Here is a 24,781-nt window from a genome sequence, read left to right on the forward strand (position 1 = left end):
TGACAAAGGAATAAGGCTGTGAGACACGCGGACAAAAGTTTTTTTTGCTTTGAATTTATTTGTTTTCAACACGTGTACTCAATTTCACATTTTGTGCATAAAAAATACGGAATTATTATCTACGAAAGGATTGTCTAATTGTTCAGAATTGCCACTGCTGTGAAAGCGCTAGGATGTATTGTACAGTATAGTATATCCACTATTGGATACGTCTGTGTAAGCTCTCAGTCGTACAGGAGTGGTCCATCGATGAGAAGGTTTCTTCAGCCGTCATCTGTACAAATGTGAAGGTTTCGGACGTTTCGCCTCCTATCCAAGATATATATTTATTGGATAGTATAATTCAGTCGATATTTATATATTATGAATTTTGGTTGTGGGGTTCAGCAAAGGAAATGACAACTACAGTATTTTTACTCGGTCTCGCTTCGACTGAGCACGGAAAGAGCAGTGGAGGCTTTGAGAACGACGGAACGGTAGCGCCGGCCGGTCTTGTTTTTGTTTCTCCAATGACAGTTCAAGTGCGTCGAAATAAACACGTCGGTATTTTAGTGTTAAAGGTTTCATTAAAACGTCAACACTGTTCAGACCTCCATCGGACGAATGTGTAGAAATATGTGCATTTGGGATTCAACAGAGTACAAAATATATAATTTGCCTAAATAGAGACGTAGACCTGGCAGTCTGCTTCACGGGCCATGAAAGATCCCAAGCCAAGCAAGGAACACAGGTCAAATAACACGTCAAATAACAACCCTCCTCCATAAGGTAACCATGTCAAATAACAATCCACCTCTATAATGTAACCCAAAACAATATACCAAAGGATGAGAGAATACCTAGAATATAGCACACATTTGGATTTTGAACATGTATGGCAAAATGTGTTTTACAATGTTATATCAGGTCAATACAAAAAAAATCTTGCACAACAAAATGGTTTTGGAGTGACCTGTCACCATGTAAGCAACATCATTTTGGGAAAAATGTGTTTAATATAAGGCAAGCGCATGTTGAATTGAGGATTAGATGGCCAGTGATGTTATTTAATTGCATATTTTGGGTTATGGACAATGAATTTTGTGATTTTTTTTTAAGAACAACAATAAAGATGTCTCAATGGGTTTATTGGTCAATTCTGGCAACAACTGAAAAAGTTACAAGGACACCCAACTAAATCATTATACCCACCTGAGGTCAACTCATCTCACACACACACACACACACACACACACACACACACACACACACACACACACACACACACACACACACACACACACACACACACACACACGCACACGCACACGCACACACACACACAATCTGACCTCAATCCATACCTTACCTGAATTTGGCCATCCTCTACCCTTCCAGTAATACCAAGCGATGCAACTATCCAAATTAATTTACATAACAGGGCTAAAGAACATAAACGGTATAGGTTGACATTTCTGGAAAAAAAGTTATTACTGTGGGACCTGTTTACTGAGAGGTGATTGTTTTGAAACATGAAGGGTTGAAAGGGAATAAGCATGTCACGGGGGATTCACAATATGACATCACTCAGAAAGAACAGCTGAGTCTCCACTTTTTACACTACTTATCACTTATGAGGGCAGAAGAACAAAATTAATCTAATATTGCATCGAAGTGTCGGTTCTCGACAGCTCGGGTGTGAGGCTTCATTTTAGTGATACTGAATGAATTCCAATGAGGACAATAACAAAATAACAAGACCAGTGCGAATTCAACATAGATAAGCCAAATTATACAGATAATTGAGATTTTAAAACAGAAAAAATAATCAACGCTCTGCTGTGATTTGTTGCCAGAGTCGTATTTTTTAAGCCTAAAAAAAATAAATAATGCCAGTTCCCAAGCTGCACGCGACACTTTACAGTCACTGCGAGTCACTGGACGTTATAATTATTCCTCTTCTTCCGGGACCATTTGCTGCTATGATTTCAGCAATTACTCATTACACTGAGTTAAGACTTACTTTACGGTCATGTTAAAGCATTTTTCATCAAATATTCATAATTACTAAAAAAAACTAATTAAAAAACCATGACAAAAGCACAAACTTGAGTTTTTATGTGTGGCTGGAGGAAAAAAAGAAAGAACAGATTGAGGCAAGGGAGTAGTCAGGTCCATCAAGGTCTCGATGTTCTTCTATGCCATAGTGGCAAGATGTGGGTGGACCTTCACAAGGTTGCAAGTTTAAACACTAAGTTGCACCACTTTCATTTCCGTCGTTCAGCACTTCCAAAATGAAGCGAGTCGCTGACATATGACTGAAGTTGATGAGGAGCAGCGCTGGATGGGGATGAAGGGAATCACTCCTTCATTCGGTGGCCTTGAGGGAAAAGGAGAGCTTCGGTCTGGACTTGCCCTTGCCAAGGATGATTTTCTGCTCCTCCTTCTGTTGCCTCTGTCGGTCCTGCTCCAGTTTCATGCGCTCCTCATGAATTTTTCTTTGCTCCTCCACAATGCGCAACTGATCTTCAGCCTGACAGAAAAATAACGTAATCCCAAATTGAAAGATGTCAATACAAGAAAAACAAGCCATTTTGTATACAGTTGAAAGCATTAGTTTACATACACTATAAAAAGACAAATTTCCCCTCATTGTCCGACATGAAATTGTGCTATGGTGCACATATATATATATAGTGAGACATCAACTTACAAACACTTCGTCTAACAAACGTCAAATTTATGAAAATTAAACCTTATAATAAGCACTATTTTCATAATACACACCCACCACGGCTGGCGGAGTGATCTTCGGCGGAAGCACATGACCGAACAGCATCAGAGGTTAAGTTACCAACAGTCCTTATGGAAGGTGACTCTCCTTCCATAAGCCATCAACGACCATCAAAAAGGTAAATAAAACTTTATTTACAGTCCTCGTGTAATGCGCCTCTCTTTCCAAACAGCAATTCCCTTTGACCTTCGACGTCCAACGCCATTCCATCAAGCCATAAATGTCCATCACAAATGTAATGTTATGATACAATGCAGTGTATTTCTTTCATTACAATACAATAGCACATTTATTATACAGAAAATAATGTATGTTGTGTGTATCGATGAGAAGGTTTCTTCAGCCGTCATCTGTACAAATGTGAAGGTTTCGGACGTTTCGCCTCCTGTCCAAGAGGCTTCGTCAGCGAACTAAAGTCTGACTGGTCGTATCGGCCCTATTTATATATCCCTAATATCCAGACATGGTGGCGCCGGACACAGCTATGATAGGTCCCTACTCTCAGGTTGGGGGGGCAGAGGACCCCTCCCTGTGGCCCGACTGATTGTTCCTACATTCCTGACTAACGACTGGCCTATTACCCCCACTCCCACCGGTATCACCTCATCAGCATAACGACCCTCATCAGCATTACGAAAGTTGCCTAACCTGTTTTGCCTAAGCAGGCTATTGTATGAACGATCCAAATTGAACCTCACCCCACCAGACCGGTTTAATGAAGGATTTTGTTGTTTTATAAGAATCGCTTCTTTTACCCCCCTTTCAAACCATCTATGTTCTTTCGCTAAGATTTTAACCTTATTGTCGTCAAATGAATGGTTGCTAGCTTTTAGGTGCAAATGTACTGCCGATTGAGGTCCACTTATATTATCCCTGCGATGTTGATAGTCTTTTTTTTTAGAATTTGTTGAGTCTCCCCAATGTACTGCTCTTTACAATTTTCATTCTTACAATGTATGGAATAAACTACATTACTTTGTTTTTCATTTGGTAGCCTATCTTTTGGATGCACTAACGCTTAACGTGTTTATCGGTTTGAAATAAGTAGGAATTTTATGTTGCCAAAGGACTCTTTGTAATTTTTCAGAAACTCCTGCAATGTACGGTACTGCTACTCCTCTCCTTTTTGTATCTTGAGAATTATTGGTTTCATTCCCTATTCTTTCTTTCCGACATTTGTTGAATGACCACTGAGGGTACCCACAGTTAGTGAGTGCTCTCCTGATATGTTTTGACTCCTTTTCTCTACCTTCAGTGCTAGTACTAGCACTGATATGTTTTGACTCCTTTTCTCTACATTCAGTGCTGATGAGGATGAGGGTTGTTATGCTGATGAGGTGATACCGGTGGGAGTGTAGGAACAATCAGTGGGGCCACAGGGAGGGGTCCTCTGCCCCCCCAACCTGAGAGTAGGGACCTATCATAGCTGTGTCCGGCGCCACCATGTCTGGACATTAGGGATATATAAATAGGGCCGATACGACCAGTCAGACTTTAGTTCGCTGACGAAGCCTCTTGGATAGGAGGCGAAACGTCCGAAACCTTCACATTTGTACAGATGACGGCTGAAGAAACCTTCTCATCGATGGACCACTCCTGTACGACTGAGAGCTTACACAGACGTATGTTGTGTGTAGTTTTAAAGGGCAACCGACGTCACTTTGTTTTTTAACTGACATTAGAAAAACGTTTTATAGCATCTAAGATACCCAAAACACGCAGTATGATATTTTTATTCAAATGCAAAACACCAATAACAATGACTTAAAGTGTCCAAATTCTGCAAAAAATTGAGCTGCGAATTGGGCATTTTCAGAAAGTTCCGCCCCCAGTTTGTGACGTCATGCCAAGACGTCTTGCATTGCTGGAGAATAAAAACAATGGCTTCAGAGTCGGATAATATGCTTTCTTGTAACACATCCAGTTATGAATATGATTCAAATAGTTCTGAAGAGGAAAGCATACATGTTTGCAATCGATTAAATAATTTATTCCGTGTCATTTTGAGGCAAACAGGCGGGGTGGAATGTCTCACCCAAAAAGAGGCAATAAAATGGCCACCGAGCTGTGAGGAATGAATCAGCCCGTTTCCACAGGCTGATAAATTCTTCAATGGAGCTTGGACTCCCTCTGCTGGCGGCTTTTGGATGTAAAATAAGGTTTTAAAAAAAAAAACAGTACAGCAAAATACATTGACGTGATGGAAGGACCGCAACAATGCGTCTTTTTTACGGTGAACGGCGGTCCTTTTCTGACGTCACGTGAGGACTCGTCACCAACTCAAAAACAAGACTTCCTGAATGTTCAGCGCGAGTCGTAAAATATAGCTATATGCGGTGGAATCTTATTAAAATACGCCCAGTAGAAGTGATTTGAAGCCATTTTACAAATTATGGACACAACTTGTCCGGAGACGTCGGTTGTCCTGGCTTATTTCGTTGAAAAGTATATTTTATAGAAACCCGGGAACGGATTATTTCCATTTTAATGGTTTCCTATGGGAATTTTTTTTTTAGATACACACTTTTCGCCTTACACTCTGTCTGGGAACCAATTAAGTTCATAAGTTGAGGTCTCAATGTATATCTTTGGAATGTCAGATTCTTATATTTTTAGAATTCACTATTGTATCGAGTAACGGGACAACACTTTAACTTGTATTTAAACATAAAATCACCGCCGCAAGCCCGATGACGGGTTTTTATCCAAGTGTAGTTTATTTGGGATTGTTTGCAGATTTAAAAACGACACTCATGCTAATGCTTTATCATAATGAAATAACCAGGCAACGAGGGTGATTGCTCGACCCCCCCCCCCCCCCCCCCAAACCACAATATGAATGGTCTGTGGTTCTTTTAAGCTCTAATTTCGGAGTAAGTTCAAATAGAAGAACAAGTAAAGAAACAGGGTGAGATTTTTTTCTTTATCGAGTGAGAAAGATCTGCTCTGCAAAAAATGCAAGGCTAAAACTTTTAAGCGAATTTTACTATGGAAAAATATGGACGAAATGGAAGTTGGCTAAACTCAAGCAGCACATTCAGCAAAAAGTAATTTGAATGATGTTGGAATTGTACAAAGACTAAAGATGGGGAAATGGATCAGTATAATACTGTGGGAGAATGCAAATGACTGGAAGAATAAGAATAGGTTGTCATAAAGAAAAAATGTGACCTTGAGCAAGTTAAAGATCTAATTAACTATATTTTACTTGCGATTAAATGAATGCACCAAATATTGGATTTATGTTAATTTTCTATTCAATATGTTATAATATAGTGTTTTTCAATGTAAAAAAACTTACTGTAACAATACCACACTTAATTGTATAAATAAACTTATTTTCACATTTTTAGGTAGTGGTGTGCTCTGGGATATTTTCAATGAAAGAAATGTGCCTTAGCTCAAAAAAGATTGTAAAACATTGCTGTTAGAGAACTCCTTTGAGTGACTCACATATTAATCAGGCTTTTTCTGGTTTAGTTTGAAGTACAAGTTTCAGTAACTCCACTTTTTTAAATTGAGGGAGTAATCAAATTATTTTCCCGGGAAATTAGATTTCTGATGTATCTTCAGTGAAAGTCCTGTAGCCCATTCATGGTGATGTATGAAAGCTGCAGTAAACTAAAAGGAATGTCAGTGATAGAGGAATTTAAATAAATTAATTTTCCTGGGTTGTGTCATGTCCTGAATAGTTTAAGTTAAATATACATATTTTGTTGAGTGTGTTCCATTTGGGGAAATATTTTATACCAAAGAAACTTTGTTTCTTGGCCCATGTTTACCACAGTACACTGAACCAAACTGGAGGTTTGCACTACAGAAGGCTGCTGTTTTTCTACTGCATTTGGCCACATAAAGAACATTGAGTTTTTCTTCAACAGTGTAGTACCAAAGAAATACATCCCCACTTTTTTTTTTACAACTTTAGCTGTCATCCCAAATATGACCTGTGAGCAACGGGGGTGGGAGAGGCAGGCCTTGGACAGACCAATTACAATCGTCATTGCATCTGCAAAGTTCTGAAACGTAACAGTGTGGCTATTAGGCTTGAATTCAATACCACTCAAAACAAATTTGTAGTGATATTATGAAGGAGCTTCATACCATCGGGGGTCGCTGCTGTGGAGATTCAGTTTGCAAAAAAAAAAAAAAAAAAAAATCTGCTGTTGGACCTGGATGAATACTGATAAAACTTTGGACTCACATGTATATCTTAGAGATTGTTTTACAGTAGCTGTATGTGCAAGTCCCCCAGCGTTGCCAGAGCTGCAAAGACACTTTATAGTTGCTCACAGTTCTAATTAAAATATTAAATGTGTAAAGTATTGTTTTAAATCAGGGTCCAATGCCAGCTTTGTCATTTCCTCAACTTAAAGCAGTTTAATGTTTGTCCCTGACCTTCAGGCAACGGAAAAATGCACAAGACTTGTGCATATCCACAAGCTTGAGTTGCTGATATCTCAGCTGATTTCTTGATGTTCCTGTGATGTTGCATAAAGAGACGTAAAACCTCAAGAGTAACTGTAAGGCAAATGCCGTCAATAAACCATCCCAATAATCACAAAGGTCATCATCTGGTTTTCTACAAAGTTTAAAAGTAGAGTAATCTTACGAGATGGAAAATCATGACTTTGAAGAAAATAATGAAATGGTTTGAGTAAAATCATTTTCTCATCGTGGCTGTTGGCAAAACTGAAATAATTCTAGCAAATGACATAAAATTAATGAAAAAGATACATTTGTTTTCATTTCCGATATTCAGGGTTACACCAGTGTCTGAAATAACGTCTGCTCGGACGCCCGAGGCATGCAACTTTTATGTCGGGCGTACAACTTATAGAAGGTTCCCGCCTACGTGGCCTTTTTCAAGGGGGGGAAAAAAACAAAGATTTTTTTTCAACTCAAACGTTTGCTTTATTCCAATTTCGAAATCTTCGTTCGGTTTGGAAATTTTGGAATTTCTGTTTGTTTGGTAATTTGCATACTCTGCAGCCAATCCGAAGCCTGCATCAAATAACTTCGTGCTTTCGGGTGCATTTGCATATCATTTTCCAAAGTAGACGCACAGAGACCACAAGAAAATGGATAAGTGGTTAGGCATCAAGCCAAAACCTAAGCCCCAGAAGAAAGATTCAAAATAAGCTAACAAAATGTATGACGCTACAAAACGTAAACGTACATTAAAAGCATGTGATACAGCTGCAAATAAGTATTTGAACACCCGTGTATCATCTAGAATTCTGACCCTGAAAGACCTGTTAGTCCGCCCAGTAGAAGTCCATCTGCACTCCATGCATCATCCTGAATCAGATGCACCAGTTTGCGGTAGTTAGCTGCATATAGTCACCTGTCCACTCCACGCAACCAGTAAGACTAACTTGTAACATTGCGAAGACCAAAGAGCTGTCCAAAGACACAAGAGACAAAATTGTACACCTCTACAAGGCTGGAAAGGGCTACGGAGCAATTGCCAAGCAGCTTGGTGAAAAAAGGTCCACGGTTGGAGCAATCATTAGAAAATGGAAGAAGCGACGGTCAATCTCAATCGGAGTGGAGCCCCGTGCAAGATATCACCTGGTTGGGTCTCAATGATTCTAAGAATGGTGAGGAATCAGGCCGGAACTACACGACAGGAGTTGGTCAATGACCTGAAAAGAGCTGGGACCACCATTTCCAAGGATACTGTAGGTCAGACCTGGGCAAATTACGGCCCGCGGGCCACATCCAGCCCTTTGTACGTCCCTGTCCGGCCCGCGTGAGGCCAATCATAAACGCCATAAATTAAACAAAAAAATGATGTAACTTTTATTTTGAAAAGCGTTAGGTCATTACGTATGCACGACGTAGACTCTACGTCTTACGTGTATATACACGAGAGTCTTACGTGTATACACGGAAGTGAGTGAAGGCGATTCTGTTCGCCAGGTTACCCTCAAGGCTCAAGATGTCGGCACACCCCAAGAAAAGAAAAGTTGATAACGAATGCCGTATTTTCAAGACATGGACTGCCAAATATTTCTTTACAGAAATTAAAGGTAAAGCAGTGTGCTTAGTCTGTGGTACAAAGGTTGCTGTGTTTAAAGAATATAATTTGAATCGCCACTACACGACCAAGCATGAAGATAAATACAGAAATCTGTCTGGTGAAGAGCGTGCAAGGGTGTCTGATGCATTGCTTGCAAAACTACAAACCCAACAAGGATGTTTCACTAAACTTCACACTCCCAGAGATGCAGCCGTCATTTCATTTATGTCATTTCTCACAAAATCGCCAGAAAAAGTAGGGCATTTTCCGACGGAGAGTTTATTAAGGAGTGTTTATTGGCCTCTGCTGCGCTGATGTGCCCAGAGAAAAAGGGCACGTTTGAGAACGTTTCACTCTCCCGACGCACTGTAACGAGGCGGATTGAGGACATCGCGGGAAACTTAGAGCTTCAGCTGAAGAACAGAGCGGCCGACTTTTACTTTTTTTCTCTGGCTTTGGATGAGAGCTGCGATGTACGTGACACCGCCCAGCTGCTCATCTTCTTACGTGGGATAACCGCCGACTTTCAAATCACGGAGGAGTTGGCAGCCATGCAGTCAATAAAAGGGACAACCACTGGTAATGACTTGTTCAGAGAGGTAAATGCATGTATGGCCATGTTAGGACTGAAATGGGACAAGCTTGCAGGTGTGACAACAGATGGTTGTCCAAATCTAACCGGGAAAAATGTTGGACTTTTAAAGAGAATGCAGGATAAAGTGACAGAAATGAACCCTGATCAGAAATTGACATTTTTGCATTGTATCATACACCAGGAAGTGTTGTGTAAGACAGTGTTAAAAATGAAACATGTCGTTGATGCTGTCACTAAAATAGTTAATTTCATCAGAGCGAGAGCTTTAAATCACAGACAGTTTGTTGCTTTGTTGGAGGAAAATGAGGCTGAACATGGTGACATAAGCTATCACTGCACTGTTAGGTGGCTCAGCCTTGGCAAGGTTCTGAAAAGTGTCTGGGACCTGAGAGACCAGATTCAGGAGTTCTGTATTCAGAAAGGTCATGACGTCCCAGAACTTTCAGATAACGACTGGTTGGCAGACCTCGGATTCGCTGTGGATGTGACTGCACTAATGAACGAACTAAATGTCAAAATGCAGAGCAAGGGCCTTTTTGTGCATGAGATGTACAGTGCAATGAAGGCTTTCATGAGAAAACTATAGCTTCTCTCAAGCCAAGTGAAGGTCAACATTCTGACCCACTTGCCAACACTTAAGGAAGCCAAAAGATCAGGTGATCACCTCCAAAAGTACTCAACCACGTTAGAAGCATTGCATGCAGAGTTTTCAAGGCGATTTCAAGATTTCAAAACTCTTGCTCGTGAAATGTACATGGTTTCTTCTCCCTTCAAATGCAGTGTGGATGATGCACCAAGTGAAGTTCAGATGGAACTCATTGATCTGCAGTCTGACACACTTCTGGAAGATCACTTCAAGTCAGTCTCACTGGACTGGGGCCACGTATTGTGAGATTTTGGGGAACAACCTCCTTCTTGCACTCAGAGCATTGAAGATGGGTCGTGGCTGGGTCTTCCAACACGACAACGACCCGAAGCACACAGCCAGGAAAACCAAGGTGTGGCTACGTAAGAAGCATATCAAGGTTCTAGCATAGCCTAGCCAGTCTCCAGACCTGAACCAAATCGAAAATCTTTGACGGGAGCTCAAACTCCGTGTTTCTCAGAGACAGCCCAGAAACCTGACTGATCCAGAGAAGATCTGTGGAGGAGTGGGCCAAGATCCCTCCTCCAGTGTGTGATAACCTGGTGAAAAACTACAGGAAACGTTTGACCTCTGTTATAGCAAACAAAGGCTACTGTACCAAATATTAACATTCATTTTCTCGGGTGTTCAAATACTTTTTTGCAGATATATCACGCAATTAATCGGTTAAAAAAAATCATGCATTGTGATTTCTGGATTTTTCTTTTTAGTTTATCTCTCTCACATTGGACATGCACCACGATGAAAATTTCAGACACCTCCATAATTTTCTAAGTGGGAGAAATAGCCAAATAACAGGGTGGTCAAATACTTATTTTCTTCACTGTACATGTACAGCTGTATATATTTTTTTAATCGCTGCGTACGGTCGGATTGATCAAAGCATAACGTGCGCATGTGCAGTAAGCATTTCCGCTTGTTAGTGTATGAACGATGCTAATGTAGGCACAAGGGGTCACAAGCAGGTGTCTTGTTGTGCCGGTCCCAAGCCCGGATAAATACAGAGGGTTGTGTCAGGAAGGGCATCCGACATAAACATTTTTCCAAAACAAATATGCGAATCAAACCTATGAATCTCATACCGGATCGGCCGAGGCCTGGGTTAACAACGGCCGCCATTGGTACTGTTGACCTTCAGGGTGCCAGTGGAAAATGGACTACTGTTGGTCGAAGGAGGAGGGAGGTGTGCCCGCAGGAAAAGAGAGACATGGAACGCCAAGAGTATAGAACGAAGAGTAGGAACTTTGAATGCAGGAACAATGACAGGTAAAGGTCGAGAGCTGGTTGACATGATGCAGAGAAGGAAGGTAGACATACTGTGTGTCCAGGAGACCAGGTGGAAAGGGAACAAGGCTAGAAGCTTAGGGTCAGGGTTTAAGTTGTTCTATCATGGTGAAGACAGAAAGAGAAATGGAGTTGGGGTTATCTTAAAAGAGGAGTTTGTTAGGAATGTCTTAGAAGTAAAAAGAGTATCAGATAGAATGATGAGTCTGAAGCTAGAAATTGAAGGCGTGATGTTTAATGTTTGTGGGTATGCCCCACAAGTACGATGTGAGCTGGTGGAGAAGGATAAATTTTGGTTGGACTTTGATGAAGTCAAAGAGTGTTGCATGACATTTAGGAAGGAGGTAAGACAAGCAGTGGGTGGGCAAGAGGTCCTTACAGATGACTGGCAAACTACAGCAAACATAATAAGAGACACAGGTCGGAAAGTACTTGGTGTATCGAGTGCAAGAAAGGTAGATAAGGAGACTAGGTGGTGGAATGGGGAGGTGCAGGAGTGTATACAGAGAAAGAGGTTAGCAAAGAAGAAGTGGGACACTGAGAGGACGGACGAGAGTAGACAGCAGTACAAGGAGATGCAGCGCACGGTTAAAGTAAAGGTGGCAAAGGCCAAACAAGAGGCCTATGATGACTTGTATGCTCGGCTGGACAGCAAGGAAGGTGAGACTGATCTTTACAGGCTGGCGAGGCACAGAGACAAAGATGGTCAGGACCTGCAGCAGGTTCGGGTGATTAAGGATAGAGATGGAACTGCATTAACAGGTGCCAATAGTGTGATGGCAAGATGGAAAGAGTACTTTGAAGAATTGATGAATGAGGAAAATGAGAAGGAACAAAGAGTAGAAGACGTGACTGTTGTAGACCAAGACGTAGCAAACATTAGCAAGGATGAAGTGAGGAGGGCGCTGAAGAGGATGAAGGGGGGAAAGGCACTCGGGCCTGATGATTTACCAATCGAGGTATGGAAGTGTCTCTTGGGGAGGTGGCGGTTGTGTTCCTGACTGGGTTATTCAACAAGATCATAGATGGTGAACAGATGCCTGAAGAATGGAGACGAAGTGTACTCGTGCCCATTTTTAAGTACAAAGGAGATGTGCAGAGTTGTACTAACTACAGAGGAATAAAATTGATGAGCCAGACAATGAAACTCTGGGAAAGAGTAGTTGAAGCTAGACTAAGAGCAGAAGTGAACATTTGTGAGCAGCAGTATGGCTTCATGCCAAAAAAAAGAGTACGACAGATGCAGTGTTTGCTTTAAGAATGCTGATAGAGAAGTACAGAGAAGGTCAGAAGGAATTGTATTGTGTCTTTGTAGATCTGGAGAAAGCGTACGACTGTGCCCAGAGAAGAGCTGTGGTATTGCATGAGGAAATCTGGAGTGACGGAAAAGTATGTCAGAGCGGTGCAAGACATGCATCATGACTGTAGGATAGTTGTGAGGTGTGCTGTCGGTGTGACTGAGGAATTCAAGGTGGAGGTGGGACTCCACCAGGGGTCAGCTCTGAGCCCCTTCTTATTTGCTATGGTGATGGACAGGCTGACAGACGATGTTAGACAAGAATCTCCTTGGACCATGATGTTTGCAGATGACATTGTGATCTGTAGCGAGAACAGGGAACAGGTGGAAATATGCCCTGGAAAGGAGAGGAAGATCAGTCGCAGCAAGACGGAATATATGTGTGTGATTGAGAGGGATCCAAGTGCAAGAGTGATGCTACAGGGAGAAGAGATAAAGAAGGTGGAGGATTTTAAGTACTTGGGGTCAACTGTCCAGAGCAGTGACGTGCGGTGAGGTTCATGGCTGGTGAGGCACTTACGTCATCAATGACATCACCGCTCGTCTCTACTTAGTATTTGAACGGTAAATGTGAAAATTCAGCGATTTTGAAAAAAAATCCTAAAACGGTGAAGTTAAATGGACAAGAACTTTAAAGTACAAATCACTAAATACATCTAACTGTTTAATTTATTTTTTCATTTGATATTTCCATGACAGCTTTCCATGATGACAGGTGAGGCACTGCCTCACCTGCCTCCACTGACTGCACGTCACTGGTCCAGAGCAATGGAGAGTGTGGAAAAGAGGTGAAGAAGCGTGTCCAGGCAGGCTGGAGCGGCTGGAGAAAAATATCAGGTGTGATGTGTGATAGAAGGGCATCAGCTCGGATGAAAGGAAGTGTATAAAACAGTGGTGAGACCAGCCACGATGTTTGGACTGGAGACAGTGCCACTGAAGAAAAGACAGGAAGCAGAGCTGGAGGTAGCAGAGCTGAAGATGTTGAGGTTTTCTTTGGGAGTGACCAGGTTGGAGAGGATCAGGAATGAGTACATTAGAGGGACAACTCATATTAGAGGCTTTGGAGAGAAAGTCAGAGAGGCCAGACTGAGATGGTTTGGACATGTCCAGAGGAGAGAGAGTGACTATACAGGGAGAAGGATGCTGAGCCTTGAACCGCCAGGCAGGAGACTGAAAGGAAGACCTAAGAGGAGGTTTATGGATGTTGTCAAAGAAGATATTAAGGTAGCTGGTGTGAGAGATGAGAATGCACAAAACCGGGATAGGTGGAGGACATTGATTCGCTGTGGCGACCCCTGAAGGGAAAAGCCGAAGGGAAAAGAAGAGGAGTGCAAGAACGATGCTAACTATTCCAGGAATGAACAGTTACTCTGGATTCCAGAAAATACCCGTACCACGCGCATGCCCAATTCATCTAAAGGAAGCTAACAACGGGCACTGTCGATCGCCTGTTCTCGTGTTTTGAATGAACGTTGAGTACAGTACTTAATATTTTGACTATTTTTATTCATTGTTTCTATTGGAAACCGCAATTTTCATTATTAACTCGTAAGCCGCAATGGGATCAGGAAAACTGTAGTTTTTACAGCAAAACCGGAGTGGTTGGCAGTTATGCTACTATGATTGGCAACAGGCACTTGTGTATGTGTTGAAAAATAAATAGGTATACAGACCGTTGAAAAAAAGAAGCATTTTAAACCTGGATTTAAACACCTATACACGTTCCTGGTACATTATCAATCTTGATTAATGCGTATTTATGAGGGGCGGGGGGGAGCGTGTCAAATTATTGGGAGTCTTGACCTTATTAAATTATAGTAATATATATACACTTTTGGTTTCAATTGTATTATGTGTCAAACTCTCAGTTTATCAATGAGGACATCAAAAACAAGAACATTTTGATAACATACCAGTTTTGCCTGGGCCTCTGCGATCTTACGATTATTCTCCTCCAAGATTTTTTCAAGCTCCTCCCGCTTAGATTTTTCTTCCTCCTAGATGGATGACACAATGTCATGTTAGCATACATACAGGCTACAGGTGCACTCATACGCCACACATTCATGCACACCCATTTCACTTTTTAAACCACAAAAAAGTTTTTAATCTCTTGCATATAACCACTGCGTATCACTCTTCGCAGCCACCCCAAATTGTTCTAAATTTAGAGTAGGGCCCCAAATGGAACCCTGTACCCTCCCATTTTTTTTCTAATAAAATATGAAGTTTAACCCCATCTGGAGCATTCTGTCGTACCGTGAAACAACTGACAATTTGAAAAGAAAGCGGACGAAATCCACTCATCACACTCAAAGAACACGTATCAATGACAGACAATCTAGAAGAATATACAAAAACTGTCCTAAGCAAGAAAAATACTAAAATAAAATAGGGAATAGTTTTGGCTCACCAATGCATGTATACCTACGTATTTTCCTTGCCTGTGTACCTACACAACCGGTGAAACCATTCCGCATAAAACAGTTGTATTTTTACTGTCTCGTCCGGACTGTGTTGCCCCTGCAGAGAGAGAAACGCTCCTGGGGTGGGCGTGTAGGTAGATAGGTGTGGGGAACTCTGCCAGACCGCATCCGCGGTACTGCTCTTTATTACCCATTTCTGCATTGCTAAGCCTGCAGCCACAGCTCGCAATTCATGTTCTGTTTTTCCATTTCTGTGCAGCAGCACATCCCCGGATGATAGCGGAGAACGGAGAGACCAGCACTAGATGGTGTTTGTGTGTGGGGGTGTGGGTTCACGAAGAACCGGACCACGGTAACACTTACAGAACAGGACACAAGTTCACAGCTGAGCTGAAAGGCTGCAGGCCAGCTCAGGTCAAGTGCTAGTTAGGAAAGTGGTTACAAATAACAATATCAATCTTAACAAACAGTCCTATAGAGGAAGCAAGTCATGAGTAAAACACAGTACGTTTTTTGTTCTTATAAGGGAAGAAAAAATGCATCAGTGTTATAAGCAATTAAATGTAAAACAAAAATTTAACTTGTTATACAGAAGACAATTTATTTGTGTCAAAAATAAGAAAGAAAAGATGTCAAATTAAAAAGACCTATATGGAACGTTCTTTTTTAAAAAAAATATAAAAAAGCAATGCTAATTACACAAAAACGCAGTGAATACAGTGAGTGAGTAGACGGAAAATCTGGTTCGAAACGGCTGCGGCGTGAGCACTTGACCAGGCCTTATTTTAAATGAATATGGGTTCCAGATTAATTCCAAGTGGCAAAGATGGTACACAGACTGCAGCTCTCATCCTAAAAATAGCTGGCGATTCTGCTCCATGTGCAAGAAGGGGTCATTAGGCTCATTTGGTTTTGTCTGCTAAATCGACACTCCATCACATTTAATGCCTTTGGTGGTTGGACTGAGAGGAAACAAATCTCTGCTTTTTCCTTTCAACAAATTTTAAGAACTTTATCATGATCTTGATTTGATTTAGTGCGTTGACTTTGAAATAATTTTCCAAATGCTGGTAACAAAGGAAATGTAATACGGCATCATTATGTATCTCCCGACACACTTTATTACATCTGTTAAAATAAAGGTTATTTTTGAATTTAAGTAATTGTAGAATTAATACTATCACGGTCAAACTGATAATCTTTAATAATATAATGGTGTCAGATAGGAAAACAATTTGATTGTTGCATTTAATAGAGTAAAATTTCTTTGGATACATGCACTAGATTTTACATTCAATGTATTTTGAAGGAAAGATGTATAATGGCTTTTCTCAGTATCCACTTGTTTAGCTCTCTCCAATTGAAAGACACTTAAAAATGAAATGTATTATTGTTATTATGATACGGGATTATTGCACAACTACAAAATCATTGTGATTTTGCATACCCTTAGCCTGTATGCTAAATGTAATGATAAAATTAAGCATGAAAGTTAAAGCATCTTCCTGAAGATGCCACTTTGATAGAGTTTAATGTTTCCACAAAGCATCAAGGCTTGCCGGTGTGGTTCAGAACAGAAACCCAGATTCAAAGTGCTATTCAACTGTTGCCTTTGTAAATGGGATGGTAATAGCTGTGATATGTAAATACAATGATTTCAAGCAGCGTGTAACCACCAAGTAAATTCTATGCAGAAATTGAATCAAGACAAAAACTATTAACCCTCCCTGATGATTGGGATGATTCGTTGATCGTCACCATCAAAACTCCAGTGTCGAGGATTGAATCCAAGCAGCAGTGCGCCAGAAAATTTATCAGTAGACAGCCTTCACAGCTTTCAGAAGACAATGGAAGCAAAATGTTTGAAACTGACCCACAATGTCAAGCTTGTTGGAAATAGGGCTTAACAGTCCCATTGGCAGTGAATGTTCTAACAAGGGTCAGTTATCATCTCTCAACAGGACACTGGAAGAAGGGCCTTCCAAATACACATTCTCCACCCAGTCTCAGATGGAGAGGGTGACCGGAGGCTAATCGGTTGGGGTAGTAAAGAGAGAACGGAGGGGCTGCGTTCCAAACGACCGAGCGTTACCTCTCTGGCTTTTTGTGCTGCCAACTCAGCATGTCGCTGTCTCTCCAACTCCTCCAGCAGCTGTCGCTCCATGATGCGCTTTGCCTCCTCGACGCGACGCAACACTTCCCGCTCAATCTCGTCCTTACGCTTTTCCAGCTCCTCTTCAACCCGCTTGGCCACCAGCTCCTCCACTCGCCGAGCCGTCTCCTCTTCGATAAGCTTCTCTTCAATCTCCTGCTGCCGACTACGAGACAGAGAAGCAGTGGTGAAAATGACTGATGGATGATGAGAGATATGCTCCAATTTTTCCAAGAGGAAATCACCTGAATAGAAATCAGCTATCCCCAAGCTCCTAATTTGCCCATCATAAAAATGTAACTGCCAGAAAAGCATAGATGCAACACCAATAAAATCATGCAACAATTATTTATTGCAGTAGTTTTAACTTGAAACTGGGGAATAACTTACGATCGAGATGGAAAAATCAGGGGAGAAAATGTTACTCAGTGTATTTTAGGCCAATTTCGTCCGTGAATGAACCCCAGCGGGGAGAAAAAAAAAACATTCACCGCATGCACACACACTTGCAAACCTCCACCGATCTAATATTTGGCTTTCAAACTGATTTAAACGGGGATCGGGTACTCCCCAACTCCTCAGTGCATCGCAGTGCATTTTTTTCAGGGGATTTTTTTTATTAATGGCATGCAAATGTGCAAATAAACAAAGTAAAAGAAACAACACTGCAAAAAGAGCAGAATAAAATCAAAAACACTGTCTTTGAACATTGTCCATGAGCTGTTCACTATTCTAAAAAAAAAAACAAAGAAAGAGTGCCAACAACTAGCGATAACAATGTTCTTCTCTCAGAGAAAGACTCCTTCATTAGAAAAAGACGCTACAGCGCAGTCAGGACGAATAGGCGCAGCAGCAAAATATTGTTTTACAACACCGTTCTTTAAACTCTGAAGGTTTTAATTTTTGTTTCATTCTGCAGTAAGTAAAGTTTTGCATTATAAAAAAAAAGCTGACTACATTGTACTTCGCAGATTTCACCTATCGCGGGCTATTTTTGGAATGTATCTCCCGCGATAAACGAGGGTTCACTGTATCTTTTTTAAATATTTTTTAACAACAGTCTTTACAGCAGAAGATGCTTGCAAATGATGCGCACAAATGGGTTGATGTACACTGTATATTGATAGCCCTGATTATGTTATTTCCGGGCTTCACGAATCATAAGGAACTGGCAATGTCTTACGACTGTTTACAAATGTACATGACTTTTTTGCAAATACCACTGATTCACTAACACGGACATGTTCCAAATTTCCCTGTGACAAGAAACCTCTGGGGAAAATGTTTGTAAACTTTTATGGACATTATCTAATCTCCAAATTGGCTATTTCGCTCTACTCAGTGACAATATGGGATGAATATACGTGCGTGACAACTGACACCTTTCGACCAGTTTTACATTTTTGTGTGATCACATTAGACAGGTCTGTTTTAGACTCCTCTCTGAAAAATAAGACCTGACTGTTAAAACATGTGCAGCGGAATATCCGATCGCTTTATTTTGAATGTGATGATTTCCACCCATCCATCTTCTGATGCACTCATCCTCGCAAGGGTCATGAGGGCCAGGGGTGCTGGAGCCAATCCCATCTGTCGAGAGGCAGTTGATGGATGGGATTGGACACCCTGAACTGGTTGCCAGCGAATCCAAGGGCACTTGGAGACAAACAACCATCTGCACCACACCCACACATAGGGATAATATACAGTGTTCAATCAACCTGGCATCCATGTTCTTTGGAATGTGGGACGAAACCTGGGGACGTGGAGAAAAGTGAACATGCAAACTCCACACAAGGAGGCCAGAGATGGAATTTAACCCAGTACCTCTGCACTGTGAGGTCAACGTGCAAACCACTGTACCAACAGGACCCATAACTTAAGACTAAATAAAAACCTTTATTGGTCTCACAATGGATAAATTCCCCATTGACAGCAGTAAAGGTATGAAAGGAAGAAGTAAAATAACAAAATATAGGAGCTGCTAAAGGCAGCGACTCTTGCGGCACCATCTTTAAGTCAAAATAAAATAATACGACAACACCTACAGTCAGTCATTCAAGCTTAATCACTTGTTTTGCATACATTTTGTTGTCTGAAGCAGTTACAGATGAAAGAGAACTTTAGGATTTCCATGCACTAATTCAATATTTAACAGATGTGCAGCAGAATGTCATCTTTACCCTCAAAAAATACTGGTGTTTTGCTGACACATGCAAACTTTGCATAACAACCAATTTGAAGTTGCCAAAAAGTGTCAACTAACCTCGCAGCTAAGCAAAAAGGTAGACGAGGCTCACACTGCAGAAACGGCGTTAATCGCATATTCGTTTCTGTCCCCTATTTTGACTGAAAATACATCCGTTCCAAGTCCTGAAAGAGCTGCACAATGCTGGACACAGTCAGTAACTCCCAAATAATGTTGACAAAATTGTAACACTGCTTTGTTCACTTCCAGATTCTTCCACTGACAATGGTATTGATGGTGGGAAAAATATATTAATTAATCAATATTGATTTTGTCGTCATATCCATTGTTAACGATTGAAGCAATTTGCGAAACAACCCACTAATCAATTCAGTGACCGATTCTAATGAAACAAATAGGTAAAATGGAATTAGGACCGTCAGCCACGTGGTTAGCACGCAGACTTCACAGTGCAAAGGGCGTGGGTTTCCTCCGGGTCCTCCCACATTCCAAAAACGTCCATGTTAGGCTGCTTGAACACTCGAAATTGTCCCGGGGTGTGAATGCGACGGTGACTAGTCGTTTGTTTCTGCGTGGCCAGCAATTGACGGGCAACCAATTCAGGGTGTCCCCCGCCTACTGCCCGAAGACGGCTGGAATAGGCTCCAGCACCCAACCCTCGTGTAAGATGAAGGAAGATGAATGCACGACTCAATGAATTACGACCGATCAAATAAAATATTACAAAATATTGCTGAAACAATGTTTAAACTTAACCGCGTTGTGTAGTTGATTGCATGCAATCGAGGCCTTCTAGCTATGTGCTAAAGGCTCGCGTTGTCAAAAAGAACAAGGCTAACTCAGCAGGTTAGCATAGCATGTAGCTGTCTCTGTCGCTGATATGGAAGTGACGACCACCTGTTTATTGTCTTGTGCAATATACTCACATTTTTCTTTGCCGTTCCATTTCAGCTTTTCTTTCCTCCTCCTCTTTTCTCTGCTTTTCGTCTAAGGCATTCCTTTTGCTCAATGTCCTTCCGAAAATGTCGATGCGCTCAGGCGGGGATGGCGCTCTGTCCCTGCGAGATGAGGTTGTGGCAGAACGGGAACGCGAACGAGAATCTCTGCGTCTGTTCCTCTTCGATTCTCTTGACTTGGAGCGCTTCTTTGGCCTGTCTCTGGATCTTGACCGACTCCTTTTCTTGCTGTGCTTACTGCTTTTGGAGTGTTTGGACCGGGATGAACTTCGGCTTCGAGAGCGGCCCATGTTGACCACTCCACTCGTCGGGTGCTGACCAAGACGTACAACTAATGGATGGAAAGTATCTAGAAGTGTGTATAACAAACGACTATCTTAAGTTATTGTTTAGAATTAACAATCGTAACCACTTAAAATCGTTGTTTAGCAGAAATTATCATTCGAAAGCTGTTGTATGCAGCTTGCTAGCTTGGAGCAAGCAAATATGGCGATTCGACGAATACTATCTTCCCGTCATGCACAGCGGGGTTCGTTTCGATTCGGCTTTTTCCGGAGCCACTCCTCTGAACCGCTTCGGGAGATTTTCGTACTCGCGTCTCTGTGGTACGTGTTAAAATAATGTGAGCGTTACAAAAGTGTAAATTAGAAGTAAAAAAACACACAAAATGTTTTCATTGTTTATTTATACATTCAATTTGTATAAAAATGTATTTTGTTTTTTTACATTGTCTTTTGTTTAACCTTACAAATGAATTGTCTGTATTGTGTCAATAGTTGCTTTATAGTGGTCTTTTACGTAATCCTAAATTGCAACGATCACTTGCTCTTATCCAAGAATAGTCAGTTTACCAACTTGACTGAAATTTACATTCATATCTTGTTTTTTTGTTGTTGTTTTTTTTGCAGGACGCTTTGGACTTTCGTTGCTACTATCTGCCATGTTTATTGTTTTGCTATTCTCGAACGTATTAGATCACGTGCACTGCGAGACGCGCTATTGATTTTTCGAGTGCTGGCAGAAAATGACATCGATTGAGGTTATTCGTAGTTTGGTCACTTTCCAAATCGGGGCGTATGGTATTGTTACAAAACTGTGAAAAATGAGAGCGGCAAAAAGAAAAAATCAAAAACCTTTTTTTGGAAACTGGGAGATTTGGCTCTCGACTCGTGAGGCGTGGGTATTGTCGTCAAAATCGGGAGTCTTTCGACCAAGTCTTACGATTTGGTCGAAAGACCAACGGTTCACTCTTTTCGAGGTACCGAATCAGTTAAGATGCACATTCACCAAACCCTTTATGAGTGGGGAGAGAAAAAAAATATCACATACACACACACACACACACACACACACATACACACACACACATACACATATATATATATATATATATATATATATATATATATATATATATATATATATATATATATATATATATATATATATATATATATATATATATATACACACACATATATATACATATATATACACACATATATATACAGTAAAGTCTCGTTATATCGATATCGGATATATCGATAGTCCCGGTTATATCGATACTATTTCTATGCACGCACGGAGAAAATTACATGCAAACAGGGTCGGATATATCGATAGTCCCGGTTATATCGATATTTTTTCGGACTCCCTTGAATATCGATATAACAAGACTTTACTGTATATATATATATATATATATATATATATATATATATATATATATATATATATATATATATATATATATATATAGAACTGACTGACAGACAGGAGGTTTTTTTGAGAAGTCCAAAAAAAAGACCCAGGAGATCTCCATGGACTTCATGGTGACATCGCTCCTCGTTGGCTTCCGCATGGAGACACAGATCGCCAATGGAAAAACATAATTTACAACCTCATAAACATATTTGCATTCATTCATTTTCTGATTGATGCACTCACTTATCCACAAGGGTCATGGGTGTGCTCAAGCCTCTCCCCGCTGCTATCAGACAGTACTCGCTAGGGAGGGTAGACTCTGAACTGGTTGAGAACCAATCACAGGGCACACAGAGACAAACAATCATTTGCGCTCACCATCACATTTAGGGACAATTTAAAATGTTACATTTGTCCAACATATTTTTTTTAATGTGGGAATTGTCACATCCGCTCGAGGAGTGGTGACAGGACTCGAGGGACGACAGAAGGTGGTTGACGTCGGATCAAAAATACACGGTGGAGACAGTGATTCCAAAAAAAAGAGTCTTTACTGAGACACATATGGCATGAAAAGAAAAATAGGCAAGGTAGAGGGCAATGACAAAAACAGACCTGCGTGTGGAGGAGTGACGGACTTGCTGGAATACACCGACAACAACTGAACGGTAAGGGTGGCTTTTATAGACAGAAGGCACAATTAAGGAAATGGGGAATAGGTGCGTGAGTCAGGAGAGCCAGGAAGGGAGGAGCCCGCTCCAAGGAGCAGCGGAGGAAGAGACAGGAGGGGAGGGGCACGCTCCTGGCGTCGACGAGGATGTGACAGGAATAAACCGGAATACTTGGCAAAAACGCACTTAAGCCCAAAGAGAAGATGCAAACTCCACACAAAAAGGTCAATCAATAGAGATCAATAGTGGCTTCTTGTATTGAGGAAGAAGAACAGTAAGTGTTGTATCTCATGGCTAGCGGAGTGATAGTGACAGTTGAACATGCAGAGATTTTCAATGACTGCTGTTCGATGAGAAGGTTTCTTCAGCCGTCATCTGTACAAATTTGAAGGTTTCGGACGTTTCGCCTCCGAAACCTTCAAATTTGTACAGATGACGGCTGAAGAAACCTTCTCATCGATGGACCACTCCTGTACGACTGAGAGCTTACACAGACGAAATGACTGCTGTTCAAAATCTGTGAACTGGCTTACTTTTTGGTACTAAGGTTTCTTTCCACATTCTAACATCATGCATGGCAGGTTAATGGAATACTATAAGTTGTCCTAAAGTGTGTGTGTGTGAGCACGGATGGTTGTTCGACTATGTATATCCAATTGGATAGGCGCCACGACGCCCAATGACCCTTGTCAAGATAGGTGCATCAGAAAATAGATGGATTGCTCGTGTCCCACATGGCGTGGCATTGTTAATATGTGCTTGTGGACATTGTGAACAGATGTTTGTGTCCAATGAATCTCATTTCAAACATTTTATTCTAGGTCAGGGGTTGGGAATCTATGGCTCGTGAGCCATATCTGACTCTTTTGATGATTGCGTCTGGCTCGCCGATAAAACTAAATACATATCCAAACTAAATACTTATCCTCGCGTTTTCGCTGTTCATTTCCTGTTTGGGCGTCAGTTGGCACAAAGCGCAATTTTGATTGGATGATACTGACCTGTGGCCGTTGATGTTGAAACAGGTAAACGCCCCCTTTTGAATAAGCCTGACGAGTAATAAAAAATGACAAGTATCATACACTTCAGGTTGAATGGACCGAAGGATTCACTTTTGAAAAGGTTCTGTTGTGATTCTAATTTGCAATGAAACAATTCCATTAATGAAACGGTTGAATATCAGTGGCACTTTGACAAGCACCATGCTAACGTTAGCATCAATATACTTCTGTGACAGCAGAAAGCAAGTGCGCAAGCTAATGAGCAGTGTGAAGGCTAGCTAGCAGTAACTTTGCCTATGGACCCGGCGAGTTGACTTTCATTCCGATCATTTGGCTGGATTTTTTTTTACCAATCATGAAGAACGGAAAACTATTCATATTAATGGTGAGTATTATCACAAAGTTATTTTGAATAATACATTCCGACATTTTGTTGAAATCACGTGCATACGTGTTTACGTGCGTGTGTGTGTGTGTGTGTGTGTGTGTGTGTGTGTGTGTGTGTGTGTGTGTGTGTGTGTGTGCGTGCGTGTGTGTGCGTGTGTGTGTGTGTGTGGCTCTCACTGAAAAGCATTTCTAAATATTTTACTTTTACTTTTTGGCTCTCTTAGTCAAAAAGGTTCCCGACCACTGTTCTAGGTGATTTGATACCTGTAAATAGTTTGACACTATTAAAATGTATTTTGTTACTAAAAAATATTTCCACTGAGTTGTATCCATCCCATGTTGGCCTAGATTTTCATGGGCTACTCTGGTTTCCGCCAACATTCTACAAATATGCATGGCAGATTAATCGATGAGAAGGTTTCTTCAGCCGTCATCTGTACAATTTTGAAGGTTTCGGACGTTTCGCCTCCTATCCAAGAGGCTTCGTCAGCGAACTAAAGTCTGACTGGTCGTATCGGCCCTATTTATATATCCCTAATGTCCAGGCATGGCGGCGCCGGACACAGCTATGATAGGTCACTACTCTCAGGTTGGGGGGAGCAGAGGACCCCTCCCTGTTGCCCCACTGATTGTTCGTACATTCCTGACTAACGAC

The 24,781-nt window shown here is 41.2% G+C and overlaps 2 protein-coding genes and 1 pseudogene across 2 annotated transcripts in view; 2 read left to right on the top strand and 1 right to left on the bottom strand.

The window, feature by feature from the left end:
- The window catches only part of LOC148894551 (uncharacterized), a 133,005-nt gene extending 119,086 nt beyond the window's left edge, over nucleotides 1-13,919 (top strand). The window contains exons 2-3 of the mRNA XM_089002593.1: nucleotides 11,796-12,292; nucleotides 13,501-13,919. Of these exons, the coding sequence (XP_088858719.1) occupies nucleotides 11,796-12,292; nucleotides 13,501-13,919 (916 nt within the window). The remainder of the gene's footprint in view (nucleotides 1-11,795; nucleotides 12,293-13,500) is intronic.
- Nucleotides 1,111-20,886, bottom strand: LOC148894553 (arginine and glutamate-rich protein 1-B-like). The gene is made up of 4 exons (XM_089002595.1): nucleotides 20,334-20,886; nucleotides 17,139-17,364; nucleotides 14,534-14,617; nucleotides 1,111-2,512 (listed from the first exon to the last, which is right to left on the bottom strand). Exons 1-4 carry the CDS (start codon nucleotides 20,651-20,653, stop codon nucleotides 2,348-2,350), a joined length of 795 nt encoding a protein of 264 aa, XP_088858721.1. The 5' UTR covers nucleotides 20,654-20,886; the 3' UTR covers nucleotides 1,111-2,347.
- LOC148894554 (general transcription factor II-I repeat domain-containing protein 2A-like) lies at nucleotides 9,043-10,574 on the top strand (annotated as a pseudogene).
- Nucleotides 20,887-24,781: the final 3,895 nt, after the last annotated feature.

This window comes from Hippocampus bargibanti, linkage group LG08 (assembly GCF_051943395.1).
Source record: "Hippocampus bargibanti isolate YZ-2025 linkage group LG08, ASM5194339v1, whole genome shotgun sequence".
In the NCBI taxonomy this organism is placed as follows: Eukaryota; Metazoa; Chordata; class Actinopteri; order Syngnathiformes; family Syngnathidae; genus Hippocampus; species Hippocampus bargibanti.

Coding starts and splice junctions, on each gene's coding strand:
- LOC148894553 (XM_089002595.1), bottom strand. CDS start 20,653: ATGGGCCGCTCTCGAAGCCGAAGTTCATCCCGGTCCAAACACTCCAAA. Junction 17,365..20,333: donor ATGGAACGGCAAAGAAAAAT/GTGAGTATATTG, acceptor TCTGTCTCGTAG/TCGGCAGCAGGAGATTGAAG. Junction 2,513..14,533: donor CAGAGGCCCAGGCAAAACTG/GTATGTTATCAA, acceptor TTTTTCTGTCAG/GCTGAAGATCAGTTGCGCAT.